Here is a 14,183-nt window from a genome sequence, read left to right on the forward strand (position 1 = left end):
AGCCGGACTGCAACTCCACCTCCCCGCCGAGAAATCGACTACCAGTACCAAGGTAATTTCTCTGCTGACTAATACGTTGTCTAACATTGTTCTGTGTGCAGTCGCATTCCTGTGAAGACCCAGAAGAGGGACAAACAGGAGCTGCACGAGTGTGTGTGATTTGGAGGTGGAGGTGCTCCCTCCTAACGGTGTCTGGACTGTAAATTACTGAGTGTGCGGACTCACACTCACACATCATATTTCTGCTTTCTGCCAGCAGTACCAGGGTCGACAGCCGAAGACAGAGGCCACCTGGGGACTCTGGACTTGGCGGCTCCGGTGTTCTTCAGACCGTTGGTGGTGGAAAGCCGTGTGGGACGCGGCTTCTCTCTCGTCGGGCGTCTTCTATCTTCGTGCCTGCCCACACATCACCTGGTGTTTATTGACTGTGAAATTACGACACGTTTCGTTGTGTATTATCACAACATTAAATTGTTACCTTTTGGCTTACTCATTGTCCGTTCATTTTGCGCCCCCTGTTGTGGGTCCGTGCTACGACACCTTCCCAACACTCAGGACCAAATACAAAAAACATGGGAAGGTTGTTAAAGGCAAACATACTGGTAGACCAAGGAAGACATCAAAGCATCAAGACAGAAAACTTAAAGCAATATGTCTCAAAAATCCAAAATGCACAACAAAACAAATGAGGAACGAATGGGAGGAAACTGGAGTCAATGTCTATGACTGAACTGTAAGAAACCGCCTAAAGGAAATGGGATTTACATACAGAAAAGCTAAACGAAAGCCATCATTAACACCTAACAGAATAAACAAGGTTACAATGGGCTAAGGAAAAGCAATCGTGGACTGTGGATGACTGGATGAAAGTGATATTCAGTGATGAATGTCAAATCTGCATTGGGCAAGGTGATGATGCTGGAACTTTTGTTTGGTGCCGTTCCAGTGAGATTTATAAAGATGATTTCCTGAAGAGAACATCTAAATTTCCACAGTCATTGATGATATGGGCTGCATGTCAGGTAAAGGCACTGGGGAGATGGCTGTCATTACATCATCAATAAATGCACAAGTTTACGTTGATATTTGGACAATTGAAAGGATGTTTGGGGATGATGAAATCATTTTTCAAGATGATAATGCATCTTGCCATAGAGCAAAAACTGAAAACGTTCCTTGCAAAAAGACACATAGGATCAATGTCATGGCATAGGGTCAATGTCAACGAGCAGATCTGATTTGATGCAGGTTTTAGTTTGGGGGATGGAAATTTACAGGGTGATTCCATAATTTATTCCTCAGAATTGAGTGATTCCATATTTTTTTCCTCTGCTTGGTCTAAAAAGTAACCGTTACTGACTGTCACAATCTTTTTTCTTGATTTCTTATAGTGTTTCTTAAAGCCAGAAAGTTGCCATTTGAAATGACTTTAGTTTTGTGTCATGTCTGTGATCTGCTTTTTTTTTCCACAAAATTAAACAACTGAATGAACATCCTCTGAGGCCGGTGATTCCATAATTTTTGCCAGGGGTTGTAGTAGGCCATCTTTGTTATGCCCATCTTTCCATGTTGTGACGATAATATATTTGTATTTGTCTTCTCTTTTCACAGTAAGCTTCAAAATGACAGCTTCTATAACGCCTATTCTGCAATTATGGCCAAGGTAATAGAAGACGGAGCATTATGTTGTTTGAAAAGTCATCAATCAAACCACCCTTCCTAACTCCACTAAATTATATAATGCATGCATTCATCTAACATGTGTTGACTCCTTGTCGTGTTAGTTATTTACCAAAGCAGTAATTTATGTGACCAGAATAATGTTTATACCAGGGATAAAAAAGCAATTAAAGAAAGTGATTTAAATTTGTAGACTTTTTTGTAATGGTAGCTGATATTAGGTTCAGTGTCAGCGTGACAGCACAATTTGACAAGAATACGAGACACTGACTGATGTAGCACTTTTCCATCTTACAAAAAAAAAAACAGTAGGAAGCTTCACATTCACCACAGACTCACAGATTAAAGGAGCTTCTATGAAAGTTGCTGAACCCCACATCTGCAGTAACAGAGGGATCATGATCTTCCTCATGGATGCTTTAACACCAACAGAATTCGCTGAATTACCAATCCAAACTCTCGCCTGTGTATAACAGCTGTTCCACAAACTGTACACGCACTTGCTGCAAAACCATTTAATTTCAGTAATCATCAATAATATATGGTATTCTTACTGTGTAAACATAATTTAATTTTAAATTTGTTGTAGCTTTAAAAGTAATCAGCTAACGCCCAATTGGCGAAGACAATTTTTTCATTAGCAGATTAGGTTTTTAGCCAAGTTTGAAAACCATGAGTGGACCAATTCACTTCCACTAAATTTAGTTCTGCCCACTTTAAGTCAGCTGTAGGAAGCTTAAGAGTCAAACTCTTTTTTAAATCCTAAAATCAGAAATGTTCCTGTTTGAGATTATACAAGTGAAATTTATACATGAAGCTAACATGCATCACCTCGAGGAGATGGAGGAGTAGGAGGTCAAGCAAGAGTAAATTTTAGTTTAGATGACTAACATTATTTTCCATGTGTATATTTTATTTCTTCTTATTTCTTATTAATTTAATACTTTCAGTACTGTGAATAAACTGTTTGTTAAATGGTGACAAGTATCTTGATCATCGTCTGATACTGGCATGCAAAACCTTTATTGGGAATCTTCATTTTTATGCGTCATGTTGAAATTTTAGCTCTTTAGGCCTGTTTTTCAGGGGTTTGGAGCCCCTAAAAATTTAAAGGAAAATTTAAAGAAATATAAAAACAACTCTGGGGTAAATTCCTAGAATAAAATTTACCAGGTAAAGGTAGGTTTTGGCTAAATGTTTGAGCAGTTTATTAGTTTAGCGTTATCACAGTTAGCATTTCAATAAGCGGATTGTGGCTATCAAAGCTAACTGTTAGGTTAGCTTTGCCCACCACTGTTATAGTGATCTTGTAGGCTTTTTTCCCCCTTCTTTGATTTTTGTTTTGTGTTTTCTTCTGTCATCACCCTCCTTTCTGTCTTCCAGAGCTGCCACAGAGAGGAGGACGACAATGAAAAAGAGGAGATGGAAAGCTTTGAAGTAAGATTTTCCTTACTTCTTAATTATTTTAAGATTTAATTTAATAATTAAATAAAGATAAATGAAATTAGTGTGTTGTACATAATGAGTCATCTGTGTATGGCTCAGGAGAAAGAGATGGAGAAACATAAACTGCTGTACCAACAGGCCAGGCTGCATCATCGCGGAGCCTCTGAGATGGTTCTGCAAACTATTAGCGCCTGCAAAGGTAGAATCTACAAAAGCTAACAGACCATTTCTTAAAAAATTTTTTTAGGTTCTTGCTTATTTCAGTGACATTTATTTTTGGTATGCTGCAAAAGCATTTGCAATCAGGAGCTTTGCTAAGTATTGACCCAATCATTGTTTCATTCATGAGCTCGACAAGTGATCTTAAAGTGGCTTCTGAGTCTGAAGGACACTTAAGCTACGGAGATGCAACTGAAGAATGGGAGCTAGCCATCAATGTGTTTGTGTGCTGTTGTTGTTTTATTCCCTATATCCTAGACATTGGATGGTACTCAGTCCGTACTATAGATCCTCTGACTGAGATTTATTTCTGCTTTCCATCAGGGACAATGGGCACCATGATTGCCCCCACACTCAAGTTGGGTATTGCTCTTCTGAATGGAGGGAACACCACAGTTCAACAGGTGCGGGTGTCATATAATACAACAGCACTGTGGTCCTGTTCAGACATTTAAAGAAGGTTTCATGTTGACTGTTCTTGCTTCTTCAAACAGTTAATTTTTTTTCTGTTTTATTTTTATTAGAAATAAATACAATAGAGCAAAGCTAGGAATGAAATACCCACAAAATAAAGACATAATGAGATTAAACATAGTTCAGACAGTGCTGTGTACTTTGGAGTAATAACATTCCTAAATGCAACAATTAAAGGCACTTGGAGTAAAAAAAAATGCAGTAATCAGTCTGAAGACTGCAGTAGCTATGTAAGTGACTCAGTGATTTAAAAACCCCAGTAATGTATGTTGAAAATGATAGTTATTTGGTTACTTATTTAGCTAAACTCAAGTGGTAGCTGTGCAAAGCTAAAGCCACCAGCCCACCATCCACTTAACTGCTACATGTCTGCCACACATGTGCCAGGACATTCAATGCCAGAATTGAATTGGCCAGTCACCTTGGAACTCATCTCCCATCAACTGCAAATTAAGATGTCAAGTTCATCATCGACTGTGATGGACAAAGAGAATATCACTCACAAAAATATTTAGATTTATATTGACAACCATTTGTGGACTTTTTCCTTCTTCAATACATATCACTTTAAGATGTTTTGTTAAAGACTCTTGGACCTGATAAAAAGACAAAGAACTGGAGCTAAAATTAATAAACAAATAAATAATTATTAATGACATAATCGTGATTGTATTATGATTGCTTTAATGGAGATCTTCTATTTATCAGATCTTGTCATTGATGTCTTATTTGGTAGAAAATGCTGAATTATCTGAGACAGAAGCGAGACGTTGGCTTCTTTCAGAGCATGGCTGGTCTTATGCAGTCATGCAGGTGAGCAAATTTGTGAATTTAATAGTCCTGAAACTGCTCATCTGCTTGTCTTTATGCATTTGTTTGTATGTAATTTTCTCATGGTTTTCTGCTCCTCAGTGTTTTGAATTTGAATGCATTTGAGAGGCAGAACAAAGCAGAAGGATTAGGGGAGGCCATGAACAAGAGCTCAGGTATAAACATGCGTAGAAGTGTTTCATAGCAGTGAAACTGAGATTTTTGGCCTTGAGCACTCTCTAAATTTATATTGCATTTTTTTTCCACTACACTACCTTTCTTTGCCTTCAAAATTATATATATATTATTATCTATTCATTTAATTTCCATCTTTTCTTGCCTGTTTGTAAATCCTACCTGTCACCTGTTACGCTACCTTTCCTGTAGTATATCTACATTTTTTATTTTATTTTATTTTATTTTTTGCAGTTTATCACATTCATTGTTTGTCTCACTTGATCATCATTTTCCCAGGAGAGATGGTGATGCCTGACAAAGACCTGACCTGTGACCTATTCCGGTTCCTACAGCTGCTCTGTGAAGGACATAATTTAGGTTACTTCAACTTTTATGCATTTAATCACTTTTGTAAATTTCGAGTAACTTTGTAAGAAACATGGTATCCTGGGGTGGGCATGAACAACATGATCCCTTGCTCTAGAACAGTGGTCACCAAACTATTCCAGAAAGGGCCGAGAGGGTGCAGGTTTTCTTTGCAGCCACTGACTCCAGCAGGTGATTTCACTGATGAACTCATCCCACTTGCTTCAAGTGATGTTAATCAGTGAAATCACCTGCTGAAGTCAGTGGCTGCAAAGAAAACCTGCACCCTCTCGGCCCTTTCTGGAATAGTTTGGAGACCACTGCTCTAGAATTTAATTAATCACGTTTCAGCAACATACAACTTGATAAATGACTATTTCTCTGTCAACAACCAACACAAAATCCACAATATAAATCACAGCCATCAGCAGGAGATGAATAACAGACACAAGTATGAGCTGGTTACAAATCTCTTCTGTGCCTCTTATATATTTTTTATGTTGCAACAACAGCCAAATGTACAGCCCCAATTCCAATGAAGTTGGGACGTTGTGTAAAATGTAAATAAAAACAGAATACAATGATTTGCAAATCCTCTTCAACCTATATTCAGTTGAATACACCACAAAGACAAGATATTTAATGTTCAAACTGATAAACTTTATTGTTTTTGTGCAAATATTTGCTCCTTTTGAAATGGAAAAGCTGGGACAGTGGTATGTTTACTACTGTGTTACATCACCTTTCCTTCTAACAACACTCAGTAAGCGTTTGGGAACTGAGGACACTAATTGTTGAAGCTTTGTAGGTGGAATTCTTTCCCATTCTTGCTTAATGTACGACTTTATTTGTTCAACAGTCTGGAGTCTCCATTGTCGTATTTTGCGCTTCATAATGCGCCACACATTTTGAATGGGTGACAGGTCTGGACTGCAGGCAGGCCAGTCTAGTACCCGCACTCTTTTACTACGAAGCCACGCTGTTGTAACACGTGCAGAATGTGGCTTGGCATTGTCTTGCTGAAGTAAGCAGAGACGTCCCTGAAAAAGACGTTGCTTGGATGGCAGCATGTGTTGCTTCAAAAGCTGGATGTACCTCTCAGCATTGTTGGTGCCATCACAGATGTGCAAGTTGCCCATGCCATCAGCACTAACACACCCCCATACATCACTGATGCTGGCTTTTGAACTTTGCACCGTTAACAATCTGGATGGTCTTTATCCTCTTTTGTCCGGAGGACATGACGTCAAAACAATTTGAAATGTGGACTCATCAGATCACAACACCCTTTTCCACATTGCGCCTGTCCATTTGAAATGATCTCGGGCCCAGAGAAGGTGGCGGCGTTTCTGGATGTTGTTGATGTATGGCTTTCGCTTTGCATAGAGTTTTACCTTGCACTTGTAGATGTAGCGACGAACTGTGTTAACTGACAATGGTTTTCTGAAGTGTTTCTGAGCCCGGTAAGATCCTTTACACAATGATGTTGGTTTTTAATGCAGTGCCACCTGAGGGATCGAAGGTCACGAGCATTCAGTATTAGTTTACGGCCTTGTCGCTTACGTGTAGAAAGTTCTCCAGATTCTCTGAATCTTCTGATTATATTATGGACTGCAGATGATGGAATCCCTAAATTCCTTACAAGTGAATGTTGAGAAACATGTTCTTAAACTGTTGGACTATTTTTTCATGCAGTTGTTCACAAAGTGGTGATCCTCACCCCATCTGTTTGTGAACGGCTGAGCCTTTTGGGGATGCTCCTTTTATACCCAGTCATGACACTCACCTGTTTCCAATTAACCTGTTCACCTGTGGAATGTTCCAAACAGGTGTTCTTTGAACATTCATCAACTTTCCCAGTCTTTTGTTGCCCCTGTCCCAGCTTTTTTGAAATGTGTTGCAGACATCATTTCAAAATGAACAAATAATTGCACAAAAACAAAAAAATATCAGTTTGAACATTAAATATTTTGTCTTTGTGGTGTATTCAACTGAATATAGGTTGAAGAGGATTTGCGAATCGTATTCTGTTTTTATTTACATTTCACACAATGTCCCAGCATCACTGGAATTGGGTTTTGTACAATTTAGTTGTTGTGCTTTACAAATGATAGGTTTGTATTTCTGCAGTACTATGACGGAACTGTTCAAATGATTCATTCTCACAAGATAATCTGAAAAAATAACATAAATTCAATAGGCTGGAGCCTGTCATTGGTTGAGAGGCAGGGTCTTTTGCCAGTCCATCACAGGGCCACATATAGAAAGACAAACACACTCACACCGATGGACAATTTAAAGTTTCAGTTCACATAGCCTGCAAACCTTTGTAAGCTGGTGCACCTGCAGGGAAACCACACAGGGGCGTCAGACTGGGGGGGTAAAGGGTACTATGTACCCAGGGCCCAGAGCATGGGGGGGCCCACAAAAAACTGGCATTAAATACATTTTTGTGTTGCATGTTGTTAATGTCCATACAATTCATGTTGTAAAAGAATATAATTAGAATGAATGTGTAAATGTTGCAAAACATAATTCTGCTCTAACAATAATATTGAAAGATCTCTGAGCGCCCTTCCACCCCTGTACAGTTGTACAATGGTTTAGTCCAGGCGCACAGGCGGCACTCCCTAACAATGAACATTTGATTTGATTTTGATTTGATCATTTATTTAGTCCTCATGGGGGCAATTCAGGTGCAGTCAGCAGTAAAAATTACATTACATTCATAAAACCACATCATACAAATTCATAAAAAACATAAACATAAAAACACAGCAGAATAAATATATAAAAAAGAGCCCAGAAATAAGGTGCGAGTCAGTATAGACTTAAGTGCAACAGTGAGTCTTTAGGTGTTATTTAGGAGAGCAATGGCTGTGGGAATAAAAGAGTTTTTTAGTCTGTTGGTTCAGCATCTGGGCATTACCAGGCGTCTGCCCGAGGGCAGAAACTTAAATTGTGGGTGCAGAGGGTGTGCAGAATCGGCCATAATTTTCCTGGCTTTTGACACAACCCTTGTTTTAAAAAGGTCCATAATGTCCGTGCACTGAGTTCCCACAATTTTACCACATTCCTTGACAATATTACAAAGACGACTGCAATTCTTAAGGTTCAATAGGTTAAGCCAACACAGGAAGGAAAAGGTTAACACAGACATGAATAAATATAGAAATGTTTCCTGTGAACACCTAGTGACTCTTAAACCTCCACTTTATCCCTGTTTTATTAATTTTAATGACAATTTGTTTTGGTCAAACCACATCTAACCTGTGTTTTTACACAAGAAAAAAATAAAATGCAGTAAACTGCACATTTGTGTCTTTTTTTTATGAAAATATCTTATTAAATATAACATAGTACATGTTGTGTGGGCCGCTGAAGAGGAGGTACTGCTGGCCCACCACCACCAGATGGCGCCCTGCTTGAAGTGCGGGCTTCAAGCATGAGAGGGCGTCGGAGCAACCGGGAGTGACAGCTGTCACTCATCATCAGCACCAGCTGTCACTCATCCACAGTTCATCCCCACCACCATAAAGGCCGGACTACAACTCCACCTCCCCGCCGAGAAATCAGCCACTAGAGAGGTAATTTTCTCTGCTGAACTAAACCCTGACTTATAGTCTGAACTTATTTGCAGCCGTTTTCCTGTGGTGTTGCCTTATCTGAGGGATTGGCGTTTGGTGTGATCAGCGACGGCTTCGCTTCACACTCCAACCAGATAGGTGGTTAGACAGGAGCTGCACGAGTGTGTGATTGGAGGTGGAGGTGCTCCCTCCCAAAAGAACACAGACTGTGGGATTACTGAGTGTGCGAACTCACACTCATCAATACTGTTTCTGTTCTCTGCCAGCAATACCAGGGCTGACAGCTGTAGACGGTGGCCACCTGGGGATCCAGGACTTGGCGGCTCCGGTGTTCTTCAGATCCGTTGGCGGTGAAGGCCGTGTGGGATCCAGCTCGGTTTGGGACGGATGTCTCCTATCCTCAAGCCTGCCCACACGTCACGCTACATATAATTGTCTGTGGTACCAAAACTGTGTTTGTCTGTATTCCGTTGTGCACTTCACAACATTACATTGTTACTGTTTGGCTTATCCATTGTCCGTTCGTTTAACGCCCCCTGTTGTGGGTCCGTGTTCCTACACTTTCACAACAGGATTTCTCGGCCAGCGTCATGGATCCCGAGGGGCGTCAACCATCGCTTGAACAGCCAGTGGAAGAGCGAGGTGCACAGGCGTCAGCAGGAGGCATGTTAGGTGAGCTGCAGCAAATCTTAACCGCTTTCACTGCTCGGCTGGACTTAGTCACCGAGCAGAGTGTGATTCTCAATCGGACGACGGAGGCTCTCACCGCCAAGGTGGAAGCGCAGGCTCAGGGCGCTGCTGCAGCACCTCCCCCTGCTGACCGGAGGCCTGAAACAGACATTCCGCTGGTCGTTCAACGAACCCCCCCACCGTCCCCTGAAGCATACATAAGCCCTCCGGAGCCGTACAGAGGTTGTGTCGAGACGTGCACGGACTTCTTAATGCAGTGCTCGCTCGTCTTTTCACAGCGTCCTGTCATGTACACGTCAGACGCTAGCCAGGTGGCTTACGTAATAAATCTGCTTCGAGGAGAGGCACGCGCCTGGGCTACGGCGCTCTGGGAGCAGAATTCACGGCTCCTAATGACGTATACTGGGTTTGTGAGGGAGTTCAAGCAGGTTTTTGATCACCCCCATAGAGGCGAATCTGCTTCGAACTTGCTGCTGTCAATCAAGCAGGGGTGTCGGAGCACAGCTAAGTATGCACTCGACTTCCGCATTGCGGCAGCACGAGCCGTCTGGAATGATGTTGTGCTCCGCGCCGCCTTTGTAAATGGACTGTCTCTGGTCCTTAAGGAGCACCTGGTGGCGAAGGACGAGCCGCGGGATTTAGACGGGCTTATCGACCTGGTTATACGGTTAGACAACCGATTAACAGAACACCGATGGGAGCGTGGTCAGGCACAAGCCGTCCCTCTTCCTCCCGGGTCCGAAAGGGAGCCGACTTCCCCACAGCCAGGACTCTCCACGTGACGACAGCTCCCCCTGTTGACGTTGCTAGGGAAACGAGCAGGGCCAAAAAGCGATCAGATCAGAGACAAAGGAGGCTGATCCGTGGAGAGTGTTTTCTCTGCAGCTCAACTGAGCACACACAGAGAGAATGCCCCAAACGGTCAAAACAGCAGCACTCGTCCTTAGAGACTGGGCTAAGGGTGGGTCACAATACCCACGCGGGGAGACCCCGAAAATCTGCACGCATCCCAATCACGATCCTGAGTGGGGATCTAACCCTTCATCCCACAGCACTGGTGGACACGGGGTCGGAGGGGAATCTGCTGGACAGCAGATGGGCAAGGGAAGTCGGGCTCCCTCTAGTGGCTCTACCTTCACCTTTGAAGGTACGGGCACTAGATGGCACCCTTCTTCCATTAATCACACACCAGACACAGCCAGTGACATTGGTGGTGTCTGGTAATCACAGGGAGGAGATTGTGTTTTTTGTAACACCTTCTACCTCCCGTGTGGTATTGGGTTATCCTTGGATGATAAAACACAATCCCCGGATTGATTGGCCGTCTGGGGTTGTGGCTCAGTGGAGCGAAACCTGCCACCGGGAATGTCTCGGATCCTCGGTTCCGCCTGGTGTGACAGCTAGTGAGGAGGTTAAAGTCCCCCCCAATCTGACGGTGGTGCCAAGTGAGTACCACGATCTTGCTGACGTTTTCAGCAAAGATCTGGCGCTCACCCTTCCCCCGCACCGTCCGTACGATTGTGCCATTGATTTGATCCCGGGCGTTGAGTACCCGTCCAGCAGGCTGTACAACCTCTCACGTCCTGAGCGAGAATCAATGGAGACCTACATCCGGGACTCATTAGCTGCCGGGCTGATCCGGAATTCCACCTCCCCGATGGGTGCTGGTTTCTTTTTTGTGGGCAAGAAACACGGCGGACTCCGTCCATGCATTGATTACAGGGGGCTGAACGAAATCATGGTTCGCAACCGATACCCTCTGCCCCTGTTAGATTCAGTGTTCACGCCCCTGCATGGAGCCCAAATATTCACAAAACTGGATCTTAGGAATGCGTACCACCTGGTTCGGATCCGGAAGGGAGACGAATGGAAGACGGCATTTAACACCCCGTTAGGTCACTTTGAGTACCTGGTCATGCTGTTCGGCCTCACTAACGCCCCCGCGACGTTCCAAGCTTTGGTAAACGATGTCTTGCGGGACTTCCTGCATCGGTTTGTCTTCGTATATCTGGACGATATACTCATCTTTTCCCTGGATCCTGAGACTCATGTTACGCATGTACGTCAGGTCCTGAAGCGGTTGTTGGAGAACCGGCTGTTTGTGAAGGGCGAGAAGTGCGAGTTCCACCGTACTTCTTTGTCCTTCCTGGGGTTCATCATCTCCTCCAACTCCGTCGCCCCTGATCCGGCCAAGGTGGCGGCGGTGAGAGATTGGCCCCAACCAACAAACCGTAGGAAACTACAACAGTTCCTCGGTTTTGCTAATTTTTACCGGAGGTTCATCAAGGGCTATAGTCAGGTGGTTAGTCCCCTGACAGCCCTGACCTCCACAAAAGTCCCCTTCACCTGGTCGGATCAGTGCGAAGCCACGTTTAGGGAGTTGAAACGCCGGTTCTCGACTGCACCAGTTCTGGTGCAGCCCGATCCAAGTCGCCAGGTTATAGTCGAAGTGGACGCCTCTGACTCAGGGATAGGAGCCGTGCTGTCCCAGAGCAGGGAGTCCGACAAGGTTCTCCACCCATGTGCCTATTTTTCCCGCAGGTTGACCCCGGCTGAAAGGAATTATGAGGTCGGCAATCTGGAACTTCTTGCGGTGAAGGAGGCTCTGGAGGAGTGGAGACACCTGTTGGAGGGAGCTTCGGTACCGTTCACGGTTTTCACTGACCATCGGAACCTGGTGTACATTCGGACCGCCAAGCGTTTGAACCCCAGGCAAGCCCGCTGGTCACTGTTCTTCGGGCGTTTTGACTTTTGGATCACATACCGCCCCGGGACGAAGAACCAACAATCTGACGACCTGTCCCGGGTGCACAAAGAGGAGGTCAGGACCGAGCTGTCAGACCCAACCGAAACCATCATCCCCGAGTCCACTGTCGTGGCCACCCTCACCTGGGACGTGGAGAAGACCGTCCGGGAGGTCCTGACACGGAACCCGGACCCGGGGACCGGCCCGAAGAACAGACTATATGTCCCACCAGAGGCAAGAGCTGCCGTCCTGGACTTCTGTCACGGTTCCAAGCTCTCCTGCCACCCAGGGGTGCCAAGAACCGTGGCAGTTGTCCGGCAGCGCTTCTGGTGGGCGTCTCTGGAAGCCGACATCCGGGAGTACGTCCAGGCCTGCACCACCTGCGCCAGGGGCAAAGCGGACCATCAAAAGACCCAGGGCCTCCTCCAGCCTTTGCCCGTGCCTCATCGCCCCTGGTCTCACATCGGCCTGGACTTTGTCACGGGCCTCCCGCCATCCCAGGGCAAGACCACCATCCTCACGATAGTGGACCGGTTCTCCAAGGCGGCCCACTTCGTGGCCCTCCCGAAGCTCCCAACGGCCCAGGAGACTGCAGACCTCCTGGTCCACCATGTCGTGCGTCTGCATGGGATTCCATCGGACATTGTCTCAGATCGTGGTCCTCAGTTCTCCTCCCAGGTTTGGAGGAGCTTCTGCAGGGAACTGGGGGCCACCGTAAGTCTCTCGTCCGGGTACCATCCCCAGACGAACGGGCAGGCAGAGCGGACGAATCAGGAACTGGAGCAGGCCCTCTGCTGCGTGACCTCCGTGCATCCGACGGCCTGGATCGAGTACGCTCATAATAGCCAGGTATCATCGGCTACCGGCCTCTCCCCGTTTGAGGTGTGTTTGGGGTACCAGCCCCCATTGTTCCCGCTAGTGGAGGGAGAGGTCGGGGTGCCCTCGGTCCAGGCCCATCTGAGGAGGTGCCGTCGGGTGTGGTGTACTGCCCACTCTGCCCTGCTCAAGGCCCGGACGAGGGCTAAGGCCCATGCAGACCGCCGGTGTGCCCCGGCCCGTACGTATCAGCCCGGGCAGGCGGTTGGCTATCCACGAAGGACATTCCACTACAGGTAGAATCCCAAAAACTAAAGGACAGGTTCATTGGACCATTTTCCATACTTAAAGTCCTCAGTCCGGCCGCAGTGAAGCTGAAGCTACCAGCTTCACTGCGGGTCCAGGTCTTTTTTTGACAAAGTACATATAAATCAGTGGGGTAATTTTGGCCAACCTCTGCTAGTTAACAGAAGATAGTAGTCACATTTTTTACTTTTGCCCCGTTACATGTTGAGACATCAGGTCAAGCCAACTCTGCACTGGTGTTTTGCACGTTGTCACATCCACAGCACTACAGAACTACCTTGGGTCCTTTATAGCAACCACCCAGGTAGACAACCAGTCCATCTCCACTAAGTTACCATCTACTGTATCTGCTGCTGGCAGGTGAAGCGTGGCTTTCCCCTGACCTTCTCTTCTTTCCACTGTGGAGCACAATACAAAGGCACGTATGTGCTAAATCATGGAAAGAGAGACCTCTTAGAGTGAAAATGTTGAAAGAATATGTATTTCACAGTAAGAATCATCATTGAAATTTGCTGAAGAAGCATATATCCTCAGAATTTTACAATGATCTATCTCCCTATACAGACAGACAGTGGTAACCACAAACAGTCAGGTCAAGTTTCTGGACAGTGGCATTTTTTGTAGTTTTTGCTCTGTGCACCACCACAATGGAGTTGAAATGAAACAAAGATGTGTTTATAGTGTACATGTTCATCTTTAATTCAAGGGATTTGACAAAAACATTATCATTTAGGAATTAAAGCCATTTTTTTAATATACAGTCCCTCCATTTTCAGAGCCCATAGGTATTTGACCAAATGAAATTTAAGGATTATTGTCACCATAAATCACCACTTTTTCAGACAGTTTTTTTAGAAGGCTCGGAG

At 44.8% G+C, this 14,183-nt stretch overlaps 1 protein-coding gene across 1 annotated transcript in view; it reads left to right on the forward strand.

The window, feature by feature from the left end:
* LOC117523766 (ryanodine receptor 2-like) overlaps positions 1-14,183 on the forward strand; it is a 224,174-nt gene that overhangs the window by 153,518 nt on the left and 56,473 nt on the right. Inside the window, 7 exon segments of the mRNA XM_034185382.1 lie at positions 1,612-1,663; positions 3,064-3,117; positions 3,226-3,325; positions 3,670-3,749; positions 4,556-4,632; positions 4,732-4,805; positions 5,104-5,184. Coding sequence (XP_034041273.1) covers positions 1,612-1,663; positions 3,064-3,117; positions 3,226-3,325; positions 3,670-3,749; positions 4,556-4,632; positions 4,732-4,805; positions 5,104-5,184 — 518 coding nt within the window.

The sequence above is a fragment of the Thalassophryne amazonica genome, chromosome 13, assembly GCF_902500255.1.
Source record: "Thalassophryne amazonica chromosome 13, fThaAma1.1, whole genome shotgun sequence".
Lineage (NCBI taxonomy): Eukaryota > Metazoa > Chordata > Actinopteri > Batrachoidiformes > Batrachoididae > Thalassophryne > Thalassophryne amazonica.